This window comes from Pelophylax lessonae (assembly GCF_965119305.1).
Source record: "Pelophylax lessonae genome assembly, chromosome: 3".
Taxonomy (NCBI): Eukaryota; Metazoa; Chordata; class Amphibia; order Anura; family Ranidae; genus Pelophylax; species Pelophylax lessonae.
In genome coordinates this window covers 655,506,912-655,531,527 of record NC_138770.1, presented here as the reverse complement: position 1 = coordinate 655,531,527, position 24,616 = coordinate 655,506,912, and the positions used below count along the sequence as shown (strand labels likewise).

At 45.3% G+C, this 24,616-nt stretch overlaps 1 protein-coding gene across 5 annotated transcripts in view; it reads right to left on the bottom strand.

Moving 5' to 3' along the window:
• Window positions 1-24,616, bottom strand: part of SPTBN1 (spectrin beta, non-erythrocytic 1) — a 344,310-nt gene that overhangs the window by 130,440 nt on the left and 189,254 nt on the right. For all 5 annotated transcript variants that reach the window (XM_082249276.1, XM_082249278.1, XM_082249279.1 and 2 more), the window contains one exon: window positions 4,422-4,573. In XM_082249276.1, coding sequence (XP_082105402.1) covers window positions 4,422-4,573 — 152 coding nt within the window. The remainder of the gene's footprint in view (window positions 1-4,421; window positions 4,574-24,616) is intronic.

The following is a 24,616-nucleotide window of genomic DNA, read 5'->3' as shown; positions in this document are numbered from 1 at the left end:
ATTTAGCGGTCAGTGCCCATGCAGCCCGTGTAGCTGGTGGGGGGATTTGAAATCAGCTCTCTTTTTAGGACAAATCAGAGCAATTCCGATTGGTCAGCGCCAGCACAGAACACAACTCTGATCCATCCCGGAAACGCCGAGGAAAGAAGAGGAAGAAACGTGGGGATTTCAAATCTCCGGATCACTACACGAGTTGCCTGGGCACTGAGAGCTCAGCACCTACGGTGGGAAGTATAAGGAGAACCGAGAGGGGGGTCGTGAAGGGCGTGCAGTTAGTTTTTCCTTTTTTATGATTTTTAGCTCCATAAACTTTTATACAGCAATAAAAAGCTTCCAGGGGTTCTACTGGCCACACTTTTTTTTTTGCGATGCAAGGAGTATAAACGTGTGCATTAGTTAAACACAAAAATTGGCTATGACTATTAACTGTTTAAGTATAAGGCTACGTTCACATGTGGGCGTAGCGGATCACGGGCAGAATTCTGCCCGCGATCCGGAATCATTGCAAATCGTGGGACGCCTGTGCGATACCTGTGATTTGCAATGGCACCCTAAACGCTGTGTGATGTTGCCGCGATTTCCGCCTGCCGGATCGCGGTAACATCGCGCAAACAGAATTGCGGGACGCATGACGCCCAAAAGAAGCTCTTGTACCTTTTTTGGGCGACAGGCGTCCCTTCGATTCTGTTTGCACAAAGTTACCCTGATTTGGCAGGCGGAAATCGCAGCAACATCACACAGCGTTTGGGGTGCCATTGCAAGTCACGGGCATCAGACAGGCGTCCCGCGATTTGCAATGATTCCAGATCGCAGGCAGAATTGTGGCGATTCTGCCCGTGATCTGCTACGCCCACATGTGAATGTAGCCTAACTAAAGGCAAAACTTTTTTTTTTTTTACGTTTTGGATAGGTGTTCTACACCCTCTTCACTCTATCAGTTTTTATTGCTGTCTGTCCCGTTAATGCCGGGATCCCCAAACTACGGCCCTCCAGCTGTTGCGGAACTACACATCACATGGAGGCATTTTAAAATTCTGACATTCACAAACATGACTAGGCATGATGGGAATTGTAGTTCCTGCACAACTGGGGGGCCATAGTTTGAAGACCCCTGCGTTAAGGAAATTCACCCTCTCTATGTGTCCTGTTTACCATTATCGAAAGAGAAAGTAAAAGAAAGTCCCAAATTTTGGGTTGTTTCCAGTAAAGTAAAAAAAGAGGGGACATCTTCCAATGGGGGACACTAGTTCTAGTGACCTGGGGGTCTCCAAGGAATTCCCTTAATTTGCAGGGATTTCCTCTCACTTCCTGTATGACTGTGGTACAGGAAGTGAAGGGAAATTTCCACAAAGGAACACAGATGGCAAAAAATAAACTAACAGGGGTTTTAACTCTCCCTTACATAGTTTTGTCTATAGTTCTACTTTCTTATGCAGAAAGTGTTTTTATATTTTGCCTGTATGAAACAATGAGCTGAGGGCAACTCTCCAAGAGCCGGACCACAAGGTGTTAAGGTGCTGTTTAACAAACCTGTCTCAATATGATGAACAATGTATGTAATATGTAGACGTTTAGCCCATGAGGCAACACCTACTGATAACAGCGCTGCCTTGCACAATCACGCCACATGTTGCATAGTGACCCTAGAACAACAACTTTTACAAATTACTGGGTGTAGTAACTGGAGGAAATGAACCTGCTCTCAGGACGGTCCCTGAACAGAACAACTATAGTCAGGGCTCTCCGCTAGAACAATTGTAAAGCCTTACATTATCTACAATTAGTGTATAACAATGTCTTTCTAACCTTGCAATGAGGAAAGCAAAAGTGTGTACTTGGGTGGAAATGGGGCATATTTAACACTAAGGACAGCCATACACGGTTCGAATCTCTGCTGGTTCAGCAGGAATCGACCGAGATTCGAACCGTTAATGGGCAGGCTGAATGTACCAAGTTGATCGATCGACTTGGGTATAACCAGCTTGCCAGTGTTCTAAAATTTTGTCGGACCCATGAAAATTCCAGACTTTGCCACTTCCGGCTGGTGCGAGCCCCGATGCGCATGCGCACAAGACATTTTCAAGGTCAGAGGAAATTCTAAGACTTAGCGAACAGCTGATTGAGAGGAGGAGGGGCTGAGGTGGGACGCACACACCGCCATGGGAAAATTGCTGTCACGGGCGAGCCAAAGGGGCTGGAGACCCCAAAATTATATCGCAGGTAGCCAAGACGCTCCCCTACAGCTGATAGAAATTTGGGGTCTCGAGATGAAAGGGCGCAGAGCAGTGACCCCGAGGCCCGGTTCTCGGGGTCACTGCTCCGCGCCCTTTCATCCCAAATTTCTATCAGCTGTAGGGGAGCGTCTTGGCTACCTGCGATACAATTTTGGGGTCTCCAGCACCTTTGGTTCGCCCGTGACAGCAATTTTCCCGCAGCGGTGTGTGCGTCCCACCTCAGACCCTCCTCCTCTCAATCAGCTGTTCGCTAAGTCTTAGAATTTCCTCGGACCTTGAAAATGTCTTGTGCGCATGCGCTCCGGGGCTCGCACCAGCCGGAAGTGATGAGGTCCGGAATTTTCATGGGTCCGACAAAATTTTAGAACACCGGATTCTCTTGCTATGACCACTAGTGATAATCACTGTCACCTCCCAGCGAGAGCAGTCTCCACCACCCTCCTTCCCGGGAGAAGACAATGGCCCGGTAGGAGGGATTCCCACATCAATACTTGTCTGTGTTGATGGGAGAATTGTGCAAACTTCTTTCCTACAACCCATGGTTGCAGGAGAGAAATTCACACTGTATGACCTGCCTAAGGCTAGCCATAGGTGATGTGATTTTCTTTCTTGCAACCACGGGTTGCAAGAAAGAAAAATCACTTGATTCCTGACTATGTTGATGGGGGAATCCCTCCCAAGAAGCTTTTATGTTCTTCCAGCCTCCCGTGGCACGGGGAGCCGTCCCTGTCGGGAGAACACAGTGAATATTGCCAACGGCTATAGCTGCTGGAACTAATCGCATGTACAAATCAGACATCCTGGTTGTACCCATAGATCGACTTGGATGCAATAGATAGCTCAAATTTCAGATGGTCCTTGCTGAATGTGCCCACAGATTGTTCGAATTTCGGCTGGTCCCTGCTGAACCTGCCCATAGATGGTTCGAATTTCGGCTGGTCCCTGCTGAACCGGTCGATATTGGAACCATGTATGGCCCTCTTAATGTGTTATTAAACTCACAACAGTAAAATCAGTCTGTATATGCAGTAAAGCATGCTGGCTATACTCACTGTGGAACCTAAGGGTATTGTGTAAAAAGGCTGTTTGATCCGGTCTTCTCTGATCCTCCCCTCTTTCCACTGACTCCTAATAATTTTCTAATAACACAGAGTCTATGGAGTCAGGCTGCACATGCTCAGTTTGGTGTGTATTGCTAGAAAGTTTTTTTTTTTTTTTGGAGGATGCATGTGATCAGCACAGGGTCAATCAGCACTGTCCAGACAGAGGGTCAGGGGCCTTGCAGTCTCATAAGTCAGTCAAAAAACTCCTTCTACAAGCTTTAACCAGCGCTTAGCTGGACACTGATGAGAACAGATATTTAGCAGTTTATATTTACTAAAATTGCATTTCCAGGTTCTGTGTACTGTGGGAGACCAGATATTGTGAATACGCAAGGCCGGGGTTTAGTAACACTTTAACCTATAAATTAAATTTAAAGCCCAAGAGAAGTCTGACACCTCTTAAAGCGGTATTAAACACAACAAAACATTTTAAAATGTATCACCTGCAGGTTTATGCCATAATGTGCTAGTATGCATATAATACTAGCATATTATAACAGACCTACCTTTCAATCGTACCCCTCCAGTGCTGAACTGTCACTGCTCCTGGCGCTTCCATATTCACCCAGTCTTTTTTCCGGGTTCCCTCTCTAGCCATTTTATTGGCCGGACCCAGATGACATCACTCCTGTGCATGCCCATGGGAGTCACCATCACAGCCCAGTACTCTCTGCAAACACAGCACACCAGGTGTTCCATGAATGCAGACAGTACTGTGTATGCGTAATGAGCTGGAGGTGATGTTAAAGTCTAGTAAATGGTGCAAGTTCAGACGGTTTCCAAGGCATCTACAGATAAAACGTTTTATAAGGTTACCTGTAGGGCAAAGTTAAAATCAGCCTGCCCATGGATGGATCGAATCTCGGTTGGTCTCTGATGAACGAGCTGAGATTCGATCCATCAATGGCTGGAGATGAGGGTGCAGATATTTTTGGCATCCTGCAAACACATGGGCAGTGCACAGAGTGGTGTCCAACAACAGGGTGAAGGCAAGAGCAGGAAATGCTGGCGATCGCACTGCCATCGGCCCAGCCCAGCCATACGACATTCTTCTAATGTCTTCCTATAAAACATAGATACTTACAAGTCTTTCTCCAGAGAGAACTTCCAGCAGTTTGATAAGCATCCTTCCATCTCGCAGATCTGCGTACAGATCGGTAATTCTGCAGGACACGCGGGCCAGGTGGGAATTTACCCATTTCGTGAAAGTCTTCTTCTGGACAGCCTCTCGTTCATCTGTGAAGACATAGAATATGGCGATCAATGCTGTTTCAGATAATCAAAGCAGAGTTCACACAGTTTAGAATACGTGATTGGGTGGAGCTACTCCGGCAATAATTCGAATTTTAACCAGGCTACTAATACACATATTTTGTTAATTTGGCAACTGATGGCTGGAACAACTGGTAGGCACGTGTAGAATGTAGTAACCACAAGGGCTGGGCAGAAGTGTCAGCCATCCTGGGTGCTTCAACAAGAGGGGGGCATAAAATGGATAAGTCTTACAACCTATGTCCCTGAAATAGTTCACAGTCCATGGGGGAGAGGGGGCTGCAATTGGGCCTTTTTGACTTGGGTGCTAAATGACCTTGTACAGGGGCACTGGTAAAGATTATTCTCTCGCGATCATACATGGCTCCACTTTTGTGTTATCCATTCCACATGCTACTTGTGTAGCCTTGACCATATGGAGCCATTTGTTTAGCCTTTGACCACGACTAATCAATAGCGATTTTAGTGGTGTGATTCAACAATTTATAATCCATAACTGAAGCCATTTCTATGAATGGAACATGATCTAAGAATGGCGGACAGGCGGATGATTAAAAGCCCCACCCCCTCTATTCATAGAAGCTGTAGTACAGGCACTGGCAGAAAGGACGGGCATAGTCAGGCTCTCCTGAAGGTGAGAGCCTGACTATGGTTGAACTGGATGGACTGATGTCTTTTTTTTACCTCACTAACTATGTAACTATGTAAGACTGTGACAACAGTTGCATTTACCCCATCCCCCCATTCTGGGAAAGGGGGTGGGGGGGGCAGGACGGAGGAAAATTACTATGAACAGCAGAGGAATAAACACAAGGGACACATCCTATTGACTGTAAGTTATGTCCCTTGTGCGGATTTTGGCTGCACTTCGAGCCAGCTCACACCTTATTTCGCACCGAAACACAGCTTGTGCTCCTGTAGTGCAGTGCTTTTTACAGCCTATACATTTGAATAAGTGGAAAATCACATTGGATCACAAAAAAAAAGTAGCGAATGCACTACTTTCCAAAAACGCACTGCACTGCATGGTACTGCCGTATAATGCATTCAGATGCAGGCAAATGCACTGCTTTTGTAATCTGCATTTGGGGTTCATTAGGATTATATATTGACAATCGCAGCAGATCACACGCCCAGTGCATTTAGAACATGGTGTGGGAAACATGTATGGAAAGTGGGTTTCCCGCACCATATTGCGGTGTGAATTAGCCCTTCTGCCTGGTACACACAATGAGATTACTTTTTTTGCATGTCCATATCGAAAATGAAGAGTTTACTAAAGTTACGAAAATTCTCGTACGACAGAATAGATATTCGGAAGTGATGTAATGTGTTGTAGAGTATTTGTATTGCATTTTTTAACGACAACCGTACTGATTAAATTAAAATCGTACGATCTGGTATCCTACAAGAAAATTTTTTGTGCTGCCCCATCAGATAATTTCTCATGAATTCACGTTACCGGCTCTCGAAAGCGGTGTACTAATGATCAGATTATCCTTTGATCGATTCGAAAGCGGTATTTTTCATACAATTTTCTGATTGTGTGTACAGGCCATAAGATCTTAAGGAATTTTTTGCTTGCACGCTAGACCAGTTTTTGATAAACTACATTTTGCGCACATTAATATTTTCCTCCTAGCCTACAAATGATCCTGAGCCGTGTCTCTAATGATCTACAATTCTTAAGATGTACGGCTCCTCATAAATAGCTTATCGCCGTCTTTCCTTTATATATTGTGTTTTCATTAGAGGAAAGAAGCCATCCAAATGAATTATAACAGTAGGGTATTGTGATGACCTATGAAGAAAACAAAAGCTGAGGCAGAGGAAATTCCTTCACTTCCTCCTCTGCTCCAGTTGTGGAGAAGGGGACGTGATTTTTCCATGGCTGAACTATTTCATGTGGAGGAAGGTAGAATGTCAAACATTCCAGTTCAGCACCGAACACCACAAAGGAACCTCTCATTCCTGCCCAATTATTTCTGAACCGTCTCCTCACTTCCACAACACTACCAACCGGCTGAGCAGTCAACAGCTTAATTCCATTACAGGCACCATTATTAATCAATAACACTAAACTGTCCCATATGTACTGTCTCGGCCTAATACAAGACGCCTGTCCTTCAGATGCACTTGTATTAAAATGTTTACTTAGGGGATTACAGGCCAGCTTCATAAGTGTATCCAAAGCCAAGACTTTTTATGTTTTAGAAAGATCAGGGAAGGGTTAAGCTGACCATACCCCAGTAGTATTTCGTTGAACTTTTGTTCGAAATCCTGTTAAATAGTTTGTCGTCAGAACATTCCATCTTGCCATCATCAAGTCAACTAATTTATACTGAAAGTCCTCAAAATCCATCCATACCTGCTACTTGACTGGAATCCTAGACATTTTTGTTCCTAATCCAGGCCATAGATTATTCTTTTTATTTATCATCAGCTCACGGGCTAACCCAGTGGTTTATCATTTGTGGCCTGGGGGTCAGATGCAGCCCTTTGCTTGCCTTGAATGGCCCTTGGGACACTTTTCCACCAGCTGATACCAATAATGAGGCACCATTCCACCCACTGACACCATTGATGGGGCACGATTCCTTCCTTTTCTACCAACGAGGCACTGCTTCTCCCACTAAAATAAATGATGGCACATGATTTACACCCATTTACACTGGGGCAATTTCTGCTACGCCCCCCTAGAGCCTGAAGGATAGTAAAATGGTCCTTGGTTTAAAAATTTTAGAGACTCTTGGGCTAATCCCATACACACAAGTGAGGTAAATGGAGAAGTCCTCCCTGGGTAGGCTATTGTATTCTGACAGTGGGGAGTCCACTGTCATGCCCCGTACACACGCATCGATAGTTGGCCGTGAATTTTCGGCCAACGTCCGATCGGCGTATTGTCGGCTTGTTAGTATGATGCTTCTGACAACCGACTCCGACTTTTCGGCCGAACAAAATCTGGTGTGCATGCTATAAAATTTTTGTTGGCCGTCAACAGAACGGCCGATTGTTCGCCAGTCAGTACAGATTTCGGCAGACAAAATTCAGATGAGCAACACTGGGCATGCTCAGAGAAGAAAAAACACACGGAAAGTTAACCAGCACATGACATCACTTCTGAAGTTGTTTTTTGTTGGCCGAGAAAATTTGTGTGCAGTCTAAAGCACATTTCAACCAACACAACAACACTGGACAAAAGACGGCCGATCGGTCGGCCGATAATCGTTGCGTGTGTACGAGGCATAACCCAGACCAAAGCTTATTCTTTTTACGATCAGCCAACGGGCTAACCCAGTGGTCTCCAATTTGTGGCCTGGGGGCCAGATGCAGCCCTTTGCTTGCCTTAATTGGCCCTTGGGAGTGACACTTTTCCACCAGCTGATACCAATAATGAGGCACCATTCCACCCACTGACACCAGTGATGGGGCACTATTCCTTCCTTTTCTACCAACAACGAGGCACTGCTTCTCCCACTAAAATCAATGATGGCACATGATTTACTCCTATTGACACTGGGGCAATTTCTACTACACCCCCCTAGAGCCTGAAGGACAGTAAATTGGTCCTTGGTTTAAAAATTTTAGAGACCCTTGGGCTAATCCCATACACACAAGTGAGGTAAATGGAGAAATCCTCCTTGGAAGGCTATTGTATTCTGACAGTGGAGACTCCTTCACCGTCAGAATACACTGATCAGCGTTGCAGTCAAGCAGCTGGTGATTGAATGCAAATTTTACAACAGCTTTGGCTGAAAATTTGGCCTGTCCCTGCTGAATGCAATGGAATTTTTGATCCATGTAGCTTAACACATGTGCATTACAATACCTTTACAATACGACTTTTCCTATATGGAAATTGCATCCACGGTTAGAATTTCGTTAATCTATAAACAAGAAAATATTTGAATCCAACTCTTTCAAACTGATTTGTCACTACAGTCAAAAACAATCGCAATCTGACCCAAGTATTCGAAAACTGAATGGAGGTTCCGAAAAATAAAAATGTTGCATGGCCCGCTTTAGAAGCCTTGCCAAGTTTATATTGCCGTGTCACTATTAGAGTCGATTCACACTAGCGCGACTTGTCAGCCTGACAAGTCGCGCTCCCTCGCGGTCCATTGACCGCTACAGGACCCATTCTAATAGGAGCGACACAAGTCGCTCCGACTTAGAAAAAGGGTCCTGTACTACTTCGGGGCGACCTGCATAGACTTCCATTATGTGAAGTCCCTGCAAGTCGCTCCGAAGTCGTGGTGCATGGTAATGCACAAGTCGCCCCCGAAGTAGTAAGGAGTCGTGTCGCCTCAGTGTGAACCGGCTCTTAGGCTGCATTCACACTTGAGCGTAGCGTTTTCGTGCGTTTTTTTACCGCAATTTTTTCAGGCGTTTTTGGAGGCAGGCATTGACATCTATCAAAAACGCTGGTAATCAGCCCAAAAAGAAGCTCATGTACTTTTTTCAGCTACAGGCGTTTTGCAAAACGCTCAGAAGTGAACAGGGGCCATTTAAATGAATGGGGTTTTACTTGTTGGGCATTTTGGAACGTTTTTTTTGAGCGTTTTTGGAGCTGAAAAACGCTCAAAAACACCCAGGTGTGAATGGAGCCTGAATGTGTCCTGGTGACCAGTGACACCAGGACAGAAAGTGATAAATACAAAATATCGAGTTGTCAACAGAAAAGGAATAGAAGGGAAGTATTGCAATGAAACCCTTGTTCCTGCCACAACTGTGAAACATCCCCAATAGGAATCAAATGCAACGATTTTCTACCCCATCAAATCTAAAATTGCCCTTTGTAGATTACATGAAGAGCAAAATAACATATGTGACACATGATCTGCAGCCACTGTCATCTCAGAGGAAGTCCCCCTCCCCCTCGCCGCAAGACAAAAATGTGTAACATGCAAAGTATAAGAAGGAAAGCGGAAAGAGCCAACGGCCGTACGTTAAACGGTTATCTTTAAGTAACATAAGGAAGGAAGCTGGATGTAAGGAAACACTAAGACAATGCAACAGAGGACCAGACTTGCCAGTAGTAGTGATTTTAAAGCAGATGACATAAATGAGACCTAAATATGACCTTAAAATTAAAGCTCAAGAGGAAATTCTCAAAATATACCTAAACTAGTATTACTAAAATGGACCTTTTAGGTCAATAAAAGTAACCAAACATTACTCCTTGTACTACCTTCAATTAACTTTATTACTCTTCGGAAAAAGTTCTGTGTCCCCAGGAACCTACATATTCTAAGAGAATTCGCATTCTGCTCTCACTATCATTTAATATTAGTGATTCTCACAGAGTACAGAAGAAATAGAATAAGACGCAGAGGCGTAACTAGAAGCTTCAGGGCCCCGATGCAAGGAAGCATTAAGGGCCCCCCGATGCAAGGAAGCATTAAGGGCCCCCCGATGCAAGGAAGCATTTAGGGCCCCCCGATGCAAGGAAGCATTTAGGGCCCCCCGATGCAAGGAAGCATTAAGGGCCCCCCGATGCAAGGAAGCATTAAGGGCCCCCCGATGCAAGGAAGCATTAAGGGCCCCCCCGATGCAAGGAAGCATTAAGGGCCCCCCCGATGCAAGGAAGCATTAAAAGCCCCCCGATGCAAGGAAGCATTAAAAGCCCCCCGATGCAAGGAAGCATTAAGGGCCCCCCGATGCAAGGAAGCATTAAGGGCCCCCCGAGGCAAGGAAGCATTAAGGGCCCCCTGAGGCAAGGAAGCATTAAGGGCCCCCGATGCAAGGAAGCTTTAAGGGCCCCGATGCAAGGAAGCATTAAGGGCCCCCGATGCAAGGAAGCATTAAGGGCCCCCGATGCAAGGAAGCATTAAGGGCTCGATGCAAGGAAGCATTAAGAGCCCCGATGCAAAGAAGCTTTAAGGGCCCGATGCAAGGAAGCTAAGGGCCCCCGATGCAAGAAAGCATTAAGGGCCCGATGCAAGAAAGCATTAAGGGCCCGATGCAAGAAAGCATTAAAGGCCCCGATGCAAGGAAGCATTAAGGGCCCCGATGCAAGGAAGCATTTAGGGCCCCGATGCAAGGAAGCATTTAGGGCCCCTCCTGACTGCCAGGACCCTTTCAATTGATCCTGGGCACGTCGCAGGGGCCTTTATAAGCCCCGGTTCACACTTCAATACAAAGTCGCATGACAAGTCAAATCACATTTCAATGGATGCCTTCTTAATCAAGTTGCAATGACAAAAAAAAAAAAAAAAAGGTTCCTGCACTAATGTTCTGCAACTTTGGTGCGATTTTAGTGCCATAGACTGCAATGTTAAAAGCAAGTAAATCGCAAGCAAGTCACATGACTGAGGATGAAGCCGTGTGAACCGAGCCTTACGGTCCTGCAGCGCTATCCTGTTGCTTGCCCTCCTTTTCCTCTCCCCTTGCCCACTCGTAAAATTCTGTGCATCCTTTTCACAGAATATAAAACACTCTGACTGGACGAGGGGATTGGAGGGGTAGATGAATGACAGGTTCCCCCTCCATCAATCCACAGAACTTCTTGTATTCTGCGAAAAGAATACACTGAACTTTCTGAATGGATAAGGGGAGAAGAAGGGGGGGGGGGTGCACAACAGGGTCACTGAAGGGGTGGTTTGAACAGTAACCAGCAGGACATATGATACTTGGATGGATAAATCGATTACTTATCCTCTACAGCAGGCATGTCCAACCTGCTGCCCGGGGGCCGCATGTGGCCCCGAACCGCAGGCAATGCGGCCCACTGCCCCCTGACAATTTTTATATTTTTTTGCTGGGGAGGAAGGAAGTCGAGTCGGGGGCATGGCCACAGAGGCAGCCTCGGAGGGGATCGTCCATCTAAAATTAGTGCTGGGGGCGCGGCAGCATGGGAAGGGCGCGGCGGCGTTTTATTACTTATATGCTTTAACTAATAGTATATATTTTATATGCGGCCCGAGAAAATTTCTCTACACTCAATGTGGCCCAGAGAAGCCAAAAGGTGTTGGACACCCATGCTCTACAGGCTGAATGACTGAAATCTAGCCATGTATGGCTAGCATAACTGGTACAATAGATACCGATAGAGAACACTGGGACTAAAGCCTCGTACACACTAGTGGTATTTTTTCGTTAAAAAAAAAAACCTGACAGCTGTACTAACCATGCGATGTTAGTACATCAATCTCCCTGCTGTGCTATTATGTTCCAACAGGGGCAGCTGTGAGAAGGAACTGCTCTGCACTTGTTACCGTATTTTTCGCTGTATAAGATGCACTTTTTCTTCCCCAAAACTGGGGGGGGGGGAAGTTGGTGCGTCTTATACGACAAATACACATTTTGCCTGCTGACGTCGCAAGGGGGGCAGTGCCGGTGCGTGCGTCAGTCACGCACCGTCACCGCCCGATCTCCTTCCCGCCGGACCGATCGGAAGACAGAGAGAGCCGCCGTCAAAGAAGACAGAAGAGGACGAGAGGAGCAGCGCCGTGGACGGTTCCCGGAATCCCGCCGCCGTCAGAAGAAGAGGACGAGAGGAGAGGAGCAGCGCCGTGGACGTCTCGCAGGCAGCCCAAGAGAGCAGGTAAGTGATTGAAGCCGACCTGTGCCATGCCTGTACCATGCCTAAAACATCACCTGTGCCATGCCTGTACCATCACCTGTGCCATGCCTGTACCATCACCTGTACCATCACCTGTGCCATGCCTAAAACATCACCTGTGCCATTCCCAAACCATCACCTGTGCCATGCCTAAACCATCCCCTGTGCCATGCCTAAACCATCCCCTGTGCCATGCCTAAACCATCCCCTGTGCCATGCCTAAACCATCCCCTGTGCCATGCCTAAACCCTCCCCAGTGCCATGCCTAAACCCTCCCCAGTGCCATGCCTATACCCTCACCTGTGCCATGCCTATACCCTCACCTGTGCCATGCCTATACCCTCACCTGTGCCATGCCTATACCCTCACCTGTGCCATGCCTATACCCTCACCTGTGCCATGCCTGTACCATGCCTATACCCTCACCTGTGCCATGCCTATACCCTCACCTGTTGATATAAAATATTTTACTGCAGTGTTTGGTTCAGAATCTTTTTTTTCTAGATTTTCCTCCTTTAAAATTGGGTGCGTGTTATATGCCGGTGCGTCTTATACGGCGAAAAATACGGTACATGAATCGTGAAAATGCTGGATTAGGATCGTGAGGAATCGCAATTTTGAAACGATTAATCGCGCAGCTCTAGAAGCCGGCAAAATGAACGGTCGACTTCTGTCAGATTGGCTGCAGCACACACAGGCCGTGCCGATGCTGGCCGGTATTCAGCCCTTATTTTAGATCACCTGATACATAAAAGCCCACTATAATGAAACAGAAACCAGTAATACCAATACCGTGACTAAAAAACAAAGCACAGGAACACCATCAATTATGGTAAGTGGTTTTCCCCTTTTTATGACAGATTGCAATTCTTCTACAAGGTTATGTGTGTTGTCAGACATTTTTTACAAGGCTGACCTCTGGCCCTCTATGAGGATTCCACCTAAATCTGGTCAGGCCAGCTGAACGGTTACCATGGAAATGGTAAATAGAATATCCAGATAACCACATGGCCATTGTCTGTTGTCACTTTGTGTACACAATCTGCGGGATATGTAACTGTCACGTATATGCTATGGATGCAGGAAATACCGCGTATTTCACCAGAATGACACAATCAATTTCACACAGGAAGAACGAATGATCAGTAACATTCTACAGAAAAACACTAATATGTGCAAAACCGGCTGCACGGTTATTCAAGTTAGGTATTGAAAAAAGGTAAATTGCACCAATAAGCTGCACCAATGGCTGTAAATACTATTGATCATCCGATATAATTTTTTTACCGCCGATACCGATATTTTGGTCATCGGATATCGGCATCAGCGGATATTTTTTTTTTAATATATGTCTACAGGTACTGTGGTGGAGGGATCTGGGGGTCTAAAAGACCCCAAACCCCTCCTCAGCACTTAAAAGCATTCAAAACGCCAAGTTTGGCTGTTTTGAATGCTGTACGTTTTTTTAATTTGGCGCCGCCAGTACCCGGAAGTGATGTCATGACATCACTTCCGGGTACTCAGCGGCCCCGAATTCAAAGAAATGGAGACCCGGTCAGACGGCGGCGGTGAAGGTAGGATGCCTGGGTCTCCCGGTGGGACGGAAGACCCAGGTGAGCCGCGGAAGGCGGGAGCGGGGGGGGGGGGGGGGGGGGGGACGTCCCCTCCCACTCCTTGGAATGACAGCCGAGCGACTTCTCAGCCGTATCGGTTGTCATTACAAGACGCCGTTACCGGGGTGATGCCTCTAGCTGCAGGCATCACCCTGGTACAAGCACTTTCCCTAAATATCGGCAATATCAGTAAATCAAAAGGCTGATTCAGATATATCGGGCAAGGTGCCAATAATCGGTCTTTCACTAGTAAATACCCCTTATGGAGGAGGTCAGCGCTTTCATTGGGGCCATGGGCCTATTGTCAATATGACCTAAGGGCCAGTTCACACCACATGTAGTCCACTGCAATGTAAGAAGGGGAACCTTGATGGGGACACCGATGTAAGAAGGGGAACCTTGATGGGGACCCCGATGTAAGAAGGGGAACCTTGATGGGGGGCTCTGATGTAAGAGGGGAACCTTGATGGGGGGGGCTCTGATGTAAGAGGGGAACCTTGATGGGGGGGGCTCTGATGTAAGAGGAGAACCTTGATGGGGGGGCTCTGATGTAAGAGGGGAACCTTGATGGTGGGCTCTGATGTAAGCGGGGAACCTTGATGGGGGGCTCTGATGTAAGAGTGGAACCTTGATGGGGGGCTCTGATGTAAGAGTGGAACCTTGATGGGGGGCTCTGATGTATTATTATTATTTCAGGTACTTATATAGCGCTGTCAATTTACGCAGTGCTTTACATATACATTGTACATTCATATCAGTCCCTGCCCTCGAGGAGCTTACAATCTAAGGTCCCTAACTCACATGTAAGAGGGAAACCTTGATGGGGGGGCTCTGATGTAAAAGGGGAACCTTGATGGGGGGCTCGGATGTAAGAGGGTAACCTTGATGGAGGCCCTGATTTAAGTGGGGGACCCTGATGGGGACTCCTGAGAAAGGTGCAGACTGATTTTTGTTTGACAAACACAAAATGATCACCACAACCAGTGTGTATGTGCGCGCAGTAATTTGCTTGTGTTCTCTTTCTGGACATCTGTATAGTGTGTCCTCATGTGGTTAAGGACCATCTTTGGCCAAATCCGTCAAAGATGCCAGTGGGAAAAGTTTCTCTCTGTAGTTTTGTTCTCACAAATCTATAACCCGACCCTCTACTGACTACCTAGACAAGTAGAGAAACGATGTAAAGGTCAACTCATCAGCTAGTCACAAAGGGGTTTTTAATGCTCTTGGGCTTAAGGATCACATTTCAGACTCCTCTGTTGTGTTGACACATTAATAATAATTACAGACAGTAAGAGTTACAACCTGGAAGCTTTAAATGCATACCGCTCGTTCTTTTAATGACAGCACTTCTGCCAAGTGTCTACAACAGCTTAATCATCTGGACACTCATTGCGGTAATGAGCGGATATTCTCCTGTCCTACAGCAATGTACAGTACGACTTTCTAGTAACTGTATTTGACCTAACGGGTCAGGATAGGTTGACACAAGCTGAGGGAGTCAAAAATACTCACCTTAAACCCTGGTGAAAGGTTAGGGTGAGGTCACTGGGTGTTCTAGTAAGCTAGGTACTCCACATCCTACTACTAAGGCCACTATCGTTGGTGTTGACATCATTTGACAAAAAGTCTAATTAGGCCATCACCTATTTTCAGTTTGTTTAAAATCATGTTTCACTGTATACAGTAATCTTAACTTTTTTTTTTTTTTTTTAAATCTGTTGCAAAATTCCTTATCTAAAAATCCTGCCAACAACATTTTCTGATGCAGAGGGGAACCTCTGCAGGCAGACAACCCTAAGCCACTAGCTTGCAATTAGCAATGTTCTTGTCAGCCTGTTGTATGCACCCCTTTAGATGTGGAAGACTGAATATTAAGTCTTCCACATGAGCCGCTCAATGGCCAGTTAGGCAAGATCTCTTTCATATGAGCAGCTCAATGGCCAGTTAGGCAAGAGCTCTTCCACATGAGCAGCTCAATGGCCAGTTAGGCAAGAGCTCTTCCACATAAGCAGCTCAATGGCCAGTTAGGCAAGAGCTCTTCCACATAAGCAGCTCAATGGCCAGTTAGGCAAGAGCTCTTCCACATGAGCAGCTCAATGGCCAGTAAGGCAAGAGCTCTTCCACATGAGCAGCTCAATAAATAGCCAGTTAGGCAAGAGCTCTTCCACAAGAGCAGCTCAATGGCCAGTTAGGCAAGAGCTCTTCCACAAGAGCAGCTCAATGGCCAGTTAGGCAAGAACTCTTCCACATGAGCAGCTCAATAGTCAGTTAGGCAAGAGCTCTTCCACATGAGCAGCTCAATGGCCAGTTAGGCAAGAGCTCTTCCACATGAGCAGCTCAATGGCCAGTTAGGCAATAGCTCTTCCACATGAGCAGCTCAATGGCCAGCCAGGAAAGATCTCTTCCACAAGAGCAGCTCAAAGGCCAATCAAGCAAGATCTCTTCCACATGAGAAGCTCAATGGCCAACTAAGCAAAAGCTTTTCTACATGAGCAGCTCAATGGCCAGCCAGGCAGGATCTCTTTCATATGAGTAGCTCAATTGCCAAGCCAGGCAAGATCTCTTCCACATGAGCAGGTCCAGATCTTCAGGTAAGAAACTTTTTTTTTTTTTTTTTTGATCTGTTGCAAAAACTCTTTCAAGGAAATTAAACAATCTACCCTTGCAGGATTATAGTCTAGGTGAAGAGGATTAAGGAGCAAACACTGACCTTATTCCAGCTGCAACCAGCCCTTCACAGTTGCTCTGTGAGCTGCAACCGCCTTTGGTCACAGTGCAGCCTCAGCATACAATACTATGTTATTGCCCTGTATTGTACATTGTGAAGTTAATGCTCTGCCCGCAGATGAGAGCCTTGGGTTGAAGAGGACAGCACTGGAGTTGGCCACAGCAGGGCGTGAGATAAGCTGGCCATAGATGGATCGAATCTCGGCTGGTTCAGAGGGGACCGGCCAAGATTCGATCCATCTATTGGGAGGTAAGTTGTACTGAAATCTAGACATTGACCAACTTCAGTACAATCAGCCTGTCGGATCTTTTTCATGCAATTACTGACTGAATCGAGTGATTGTTTTTCCTTTCACCCATTGTGGAAAGAAAGAAATATGTATAATCAATGGCCTGCTATAGGAAAAAGTTGCCTGTGCATTAACCCCTAGGCATAAGGAACATTTAACCCTTGAGGAGGGGCAAGGGTGTTTTTTTTTTTTTCTTCTTTCACTTTAATGGAGTTGGGCTTTTAAAAAAGCTTATACAGTGAGGCATGATGCCAATCATACAAAAAATAAAATATGGGTTTTTCGTACACTTTAAAGGGCATCGACTGCACACTAGAACGGTCTTCTTCACAAAGAAAACAACCTCAATCCCTGCAGAACGCCTATCAAGGGCCAATACCAGCAAAACAGTCATAAAAATTTTTTTTAGCAGCAAGCAATAATGAACATACCAACATACTGACACAGCAATAAAAAAAATATATATGACTCGAGGGCAGAAGACATTCTTCTGCTGCTCTCTGGGAAGGCATGGTCATCACACTTAGAAGTCCTAAGCAAACAGATATCCGAATAACAAATACAAAAGACAGCGGACTGAGGAAGTGAACACCAGCTGAACTGCAGCAGCTGCTAGGAATATTTCCTCCTGGTTTTGGCAGCTGCAGCCAAACCAGAAATTGGAGTTTATTTTTAAATTTGTTCACAAATAAATCATGAGCCAGAGAGAAGAGCTGGGTAAGGCCATGTTTTCGAAGGAAGAGGAAAAAATAGTCAGAGTTACATAGTAGGTATAGTTAAATAAAGACAATAGTCCATCCAGTTATACCTGTGTGGGTGTATGTGGAATGGCCACCCGTGCTGTTCCTTCAGAGCCCTGTGCAGTGAACATCGGCTCGTGATGTCAATGCGCCTCTGGCCAATCAGATGGCCGGAGGATGCGAACAAGGAAGTAGGATGGCCAAACATGTTGTCTCTGCTGAGCCGGCGGCGCTGCGGGGGCTTCGTTCTAAGGTATTTCATAATGCGCTAGTATGTGATGCAAACTAGCTCATTATGCCTTTGTCTTACAGGGTTTGTTTTTTGTTTGTTTTTTTTTTTTTGGGGGGGGGGGGTTTACAACCTCTTTAAAGTGATTGTAAACCTTTACACATACCCAGTGAAATGACTGACCTCAGGTGATACACAGAGATTAAACAAATCCTCCTACGTATGTTGTACCTGTTTATCTGCAGCCATCTCTCCTCTCTTTCAGTTCAAAGAACCGAATTATAAAGCTTGTCTGAGAGTTCAGAAAGCAGGGGGCGGAGATTACACAATGCAGACCTCAGTGAAGAGAACTCGGAGCTGTTTGGAGGGAAGAGACACACCTCCATCCACACAGCACACAGGAACAGAGCCGAGGCTGTCAATCACAGGCTGTGTGCTGGAGGATTACTCGCCCGTCACCTTTTTTCTCTTGCTTTCAGGAAAGCTCGTCAGAAGTAAATCATGCTAATAGCATAGGAATGAAGCAGCAGACAGAAATGACACATAGGGGTTGCTTTAATAAACGCAAAATGATTGTGCACTGCAAGTGCAGTTGCTCCAGAACTTAGTAAATGAGGTAAAGCTTCACTTTGCAAAGAGTACCTAATCACGTGCAGGGAAAACATGAACCTGCATTTTTGCTTGCACATGTTTGGACCATGGAAGTCAGCATAGCTTCTGCTCATTTACCAAGCTGTGGAACAACTGCACAGTGTATTTGCCTTTAGTAAATCAAGCACTCAGTGCTCTTAATTGAGACAAGTACACACTATAGAGCAGGGATGGTGAACCCTGGCACCCCAGTTGTTTTGGAACTACATTTCGCATGATGCTCATGCACTCTGCAGTGTAGTTGAGCATCATGGGAAATGTAGTTCCAAAACATCTGGGGTGCCACGGTTCGCCATCACTGCTATAGATAGATATACTTTGTTCATATTTAATGTCTGAGGTTTACAACCACTTTAACATATATCCAACTTTCCATACATCCTGATGGCAGCCATGTTGTATGTTCAAACAATGTTCAATTGCATGCAACCTACGAAGTCATTAGCCCAGTTAGAAGAGGTTGGTATTGGAGTAAGCATTACATAAAGAACGCTTTTTTTCTTGAACATATGTACTTTTACAACAAGTCAATAAAATAACAAATCATAATAAATTTGACACCTGTACTTTCTCCTACAATAATGCAGTGCAGATCAAAGACATATAGTTGAACTTCCTTCTAGATTGCAGTATACCGCAAAGATTGCCGTCTGCTAATATAAAATTTGCATACAGGCATATCTTCATTGGCCTGGGTCAAAGTTCATTAATGTAGTCAATCTGTGATCGCCCCCACCCAAAAGGTTTTACAGTACTGTAAAAATAAATAAATAAATCTACCAGGGCACATAAAATGTATGTAAAGCACTCTGCTGAGTTTAACGCTTTTTGTAAGTGGAGGTTGCTCTTAACATTTTTATCATGTCCTACAGAAGAGTTGATCATCCTTTCATAGATAGGGCTCTATTGATACCCTATTCACACCTACCCCACCCCTCACACTTTGTAAAAAAATGTATTCTATCTTTTCATGTGACAACACTGAAGAAATTACACTTTGCTACAATGTAAAGTAGTGAGTGTACAGCTTGTATAACAGTGTAAATTTGCTGTCCCTTCAAAATAACTCAACACACATCCATTAATGTCTAAACTGCTGGCAACAAAAGTGAGTACACCCCTAAGTGAAAATGTCCAAATTGGGCCCAATTAGCTATTTCCCCCCCCCCCGGTGCCATGTGACTCGTTAGTGTTACAAGCTCTCAGGTGTGAATGGGGAGCAGGTGTGTTAAATTTGGTGTTATCGCTCTCACTCCCTCATACTGGTCACTGGAAGTTCAGCATGGCACCTCATGGCAAAGAACTCTCTGAGGATCTGAAAAAAAGAATTGTTGCTAAACATAAAGATGACCTAAGCTATAAGAAGATTGCTAAGACCCTGAAACCGAGCTGCAGCACGGTGGCCAAGACCATACAGCGGTTTAACAGGACAGGTTCCACTCAGAAGAGGTCTTGCCGTGGTCGACCAAAGAAGTTGAGTGCACGTGCTCAGCGTCATATCCAGAGGTTGTCTTTGGGAAATAGATGTATGAGTGCTGCCAGCATTGCTGCAGAGATTGAAGGGGTGGGGGTCAGCCTGTCAGTGCTCAGACCATACGCTGCACTGCATCAATTTGGTCTGCATGGCTGTTGTCCCAGAAGGAAGCCTCTTCTAAAGATTATGCACAAGAAAGCCCTCAAACAGTTGGCTGAAGACAAGCAGACTAAGGACATGGATTACTGGAACCATGTCCTGTGGTCTGATGAGACCAAGATATTTTGTTCAGATGGGGTCAAGCGTGTGTGGGGGCAACCAGATGAGGAGCACAAAGACAAGTGTGTCTTGCCAACAGTCAAGCATGGTGGTGGAAGTGTCATGGTCTGAGGCTGCATGAGTGCTACTGGCACTGAGGAGCTACAGTTATACAGTTCATTTAGGGAACAATGAATGCCAACATGTACTGTGATATACTGAAGCAGAGCGTGATCCCCTCCCTTCAGGGACTGGGCCGCAGGGCAGTATTCCAACATGATAACGACCCCAAACACACCCCCAAGACAACCACTGCCTTGCTAAAGAAGCTGAGGGTAAAGGTGATGGACTGGCCAAGCATGTCTCCAGACCTAAACCCTATTAAACATCTGTGGGCGTGCTCAAACAGAAGAGCGCAAGTTCTCAAACATTCACCAGCTCTGTGATGTCATCATGGAGGAGTGGAAGAGGATTCCAGTGGCAACCTGTGAAGCTCTGGTGAACTCCATGCCCAAGAGGCTTAAGGCAGTGCTGGAAAATAATGGTGGCCACACAAAATATTAACACTTTGGGTCCAAATTGGACTTTTTCACTTAGGGGTGTACTCACTTTTGTTGCCAGTAGTTTAGCCCTTAATGGCTGTGTGTTGAGTTATTTTGAGGGGACAGCAAATTTACACTGTTATACAAGCTGTACACTCACTACTTTACATTGTAGCAAAGTGTCATTTCTTCAGTGCTATCACATGAAAAGATAATAAAATATTTACAAAAATGTGAGGGGTGTACTCACTTTTGTGAGATACTGCAGTCTACTATGCTGCATTAGGTAGTTTTTTTTTTGCTGTATCGAGATGCATTTTTGCTGTTCCTTATGGCTGCAAAAGCTATTTGAAGCAGTCAGCAGAAATTCCATCTACAGACAGTTGTCCAGCTGGACAGCAGCAAGGAGCCCAGTGAGTGCAATTAAAAAGGGGCGCTTTATCTCCTAGTACATTACGTATTACTTGTATTACCATAAATCACTGCCTGAATGAGTTGACAGATGCCAGCCTGCTCTGAAATGCTGACTGCAAGCTCCATTCCATGGAGTACCGAGATGAACTCCCTGCATATCTTCTCATCAGTACATCGCCTGGGCTAATAGAGGAGATGAGGATTCTAAAGCACTGCAGACCAGACATACATTTCCAAAGTCATTATCTCAACGGTAACAAACAACTTATCTGCTTGTCACCTTGTCCCTATCAGCAGGAGCCACTTGTAGGGTGCTCCCAAACATGCTTGGAGTGTCCAGATGAAATTTATCATTCTATTTTTTATTGGAAGTTTTACAATCTGTTCAAGTAAACACGAGATGTTGGAGGTATTTAACATGTATTACATAAAAGTAGGTACTCAGTGGGGGTACAATTTCTAGCATTAAAGTGACAACAAAGCATCCATAAGGAAGGAGGGAAACATCTGAGAATTGGGTGTTTTCCCTGTGACAAGTCGCACCCTATTTTCGGCAATGGAACCGTTTAAAACGTTGCGACTTTGAAAAAGGTTCCTAAACTCCTTTTCTGCAATTTCATTGCAACTTGCATTGACTTCTGTTAAATGAAGTCACAATGAAATTAGAGATCCAAATTGCACTGGTTTGCAGCTTTGAAATTGCCCTGAAGTAGCGTGATTTTGAAGCTGCACCGGTGTGAACAAGGGATTATAGCCATTATAAAATTTGGAATCCACAAGAAACCTTCCATAGTCAGCTGTGGGAAAGTGTTCCCCAATGTTAACATGCAACCTTGGATCATCAAAGGCAGTTCATACAGGATTCATTTTCTTTCGTTCAACCATGAAAATGAATAGATCTCTCCTCCACCATTCAAGGTGGATGGGGAAATCCTTCCCTCTGAGCTATTGTGTTAGGATAGAGGGAAGACTTCCTTGCCTGCAGAATACACTCATAGGCACCACTGGCTATAGCCGGCAGCACTGATTGAGCGGAAATCTTCCAACAGGCTGGTTGTACAGAAATTTATCAAGGAGATCGACTTCTGTACAACCAGCTTGCCTACAGATGGGTGGATATTCAGCCAGTCCATGCTGAACCAGCCAAATTCTGATCCATCCATGGCCATCTAAAGGTGCAATCTTGGAGCCCCTTTAGCCAGTATCTAGAAAGTCATAATGGTGCATAATAAAAACCTGTGGATTTGTTTAACTGAAGGGTAGGCTTGCTCCATCTGCTGGCTTGTATACAATTTTTGATCAATTTTTAGGCATTTTGCCAAGGCACCCTGGCTGAAAAAGGCTGCGTTACATGATCTCCTGAAGAACAGGACCAGAGTTATATGGCACTTTTCCACTGCAAGTACCGGCTCAGCTCCACTCGGCCCTGCTTGGCTCGGTTTGGTTTTCCACTGCATGTTACCGCATGGTACGGTGTTGGAACGGTTCGGTGCGGTTTGCTTTTCCACTACAGTAAAGTGGGTGGGATAACAAAGATTCTCTGACCAATCAGTGGCTAGTAGTGACAAACAGTCAAGGCTGCATGCAAAGGATTGTGGGATATGGTACCGGTACAGTCCTCTTGGAACCACAACTGAGGTGGTACTGTTTAAGCGAGCCGTACCGTTCGGTTCCATGTAGTGGAAAAGCACCGCCGTACCGTACCGAACCGTTCCAACACCGTACCATGCGGTGGAAAAGAGCAAAAGCGAGCCGAACCGTTCGGTTCCATGCAGTGGAAAAGCGCCATAAGACAAGCCTACAGGCTAATTACTCATCCCTTGAGCAGAGATTGCACCACATGACTAAGGCCAGACCGCTGGAGGTGGTTTCTGTAGTCCAGTATTTTATGCCTTCTCTGACTTTGTATGAGTATAAGTGGCAGAGTAAAAAGGTAAGTTCATATTAGTCATAGGTCAGAAAAAAAAAAAAAAATAGCCAGAAAAGGGGCCAGCCAGTGACCACACCCAACCATAAACTATGAATTTAATCCTTAGCCAAGCTACAAAACAAAGTATTGACATTTGATAAAATGTAATGATTCACAGCCTGGAATTAAACTGGAAAATAATGCTCTACTTCACTGGAACAAGTCCAGAATAGGTTTTATTATGTTCAAAAAGAAGGTCTAACGCATTTCAGGGCATTTGCTGGTGGTGAATCAATCACTCTGGTTTAAAAGATGTACAAGGTTTTGCCTACAGTTAGTGTCAGAATGTGTCGCCAGCTTAACTCTAACTACTGATCTAAAATTACAATGCTTTATTCCACAGCATAGTTTCACCTGAATTTATATTTCATGCAACTGCTACTAAGGCCTCATGTACACTGGGTGTCTAGCCCTGATGCATGAGCCTCCAGCATTTAGGTAAGGGAGGAATGCACAGGGGAACTGTCCAGCCCCGCTGTTGGCAGCTTCCAAAAATCTGAGTGGCCGACAGCTGCTGTAGCTGGATGGTACATCAAGTGGTACTAACATTTAGAGCACTATGCAACCAGGGACGAATGCAAAGAACGCAGACTGCTTGCATTCTGGGCATTTGTTCCTGGGCGCATAGTGCCCTAAACCTTAGTATCGCTCAGTGCAGCAGCTGTCAGCCTTTCAGTTTTACAGGTTGTCGACAGTGGGGCTGGACATTCCACCTGCACCTCAATGATGGAGGCTCCTGTAGCTGGGGTGACTGCCGAGTGTGCATGAGGCCCAATACAGAAGAATTAGAACAAGCTCCCATGTGAACGGTTGCAGGTGAGCCCTGTAGCATGTGGTTAGCAGAGTAAAGGTCACTGGATGAAAGTTAACGTCCTTGCTTTCCAGAGCTTGCTCACAATGTGACTCGTGCACGTTCATTCCTGCTTAATAATATACTAGTGTCTTTCATGTCTTCAGCATTTCAGAAATCTCAATAAGTTAGAACCTATCATCAACATGAAACATAGCCTACAGCAAGGCCTCGTAATTCTTAGTTCCTTTCTGCTATAGTTTACTTCCTACGTTACTGAACTAAACCTGACTATTAAGGCAATAGATTCTGATTAGCCATTCATAATGTCGGGTCAAACAGTCAACTGATAAACTGAGGTGTATAATAAAAATGAATTAAAACAAAATCACAGGTTTAGTAAACCTTTGATGCGTTCTTCACTCATTTCTGAAAATAACATTTATTAACTGTAATGCATTCAAGCAGGAAAAGCGTCTTTATAGATACCGTAAAGCTGAATTGCAGGCAAACAGCTACATGGATAAAATATAAGGATGCTGCTTTACCTACAAAAGAATTATTGTACGTCCAGTTCTGAGATTTACACAGCCCCGCCCCGCAGGACAGCATTTGTTGACAGGGCAGGAAACTCCATTTTTCCCGACCGCTGTTAGTTAACATAACTAGGTCTTGTCCCTGCACACAGGCGGTGATTGGACAGTAAAGGAGAAGCAACAGACTGATGAGCTCTTTTCGCTGTCCCT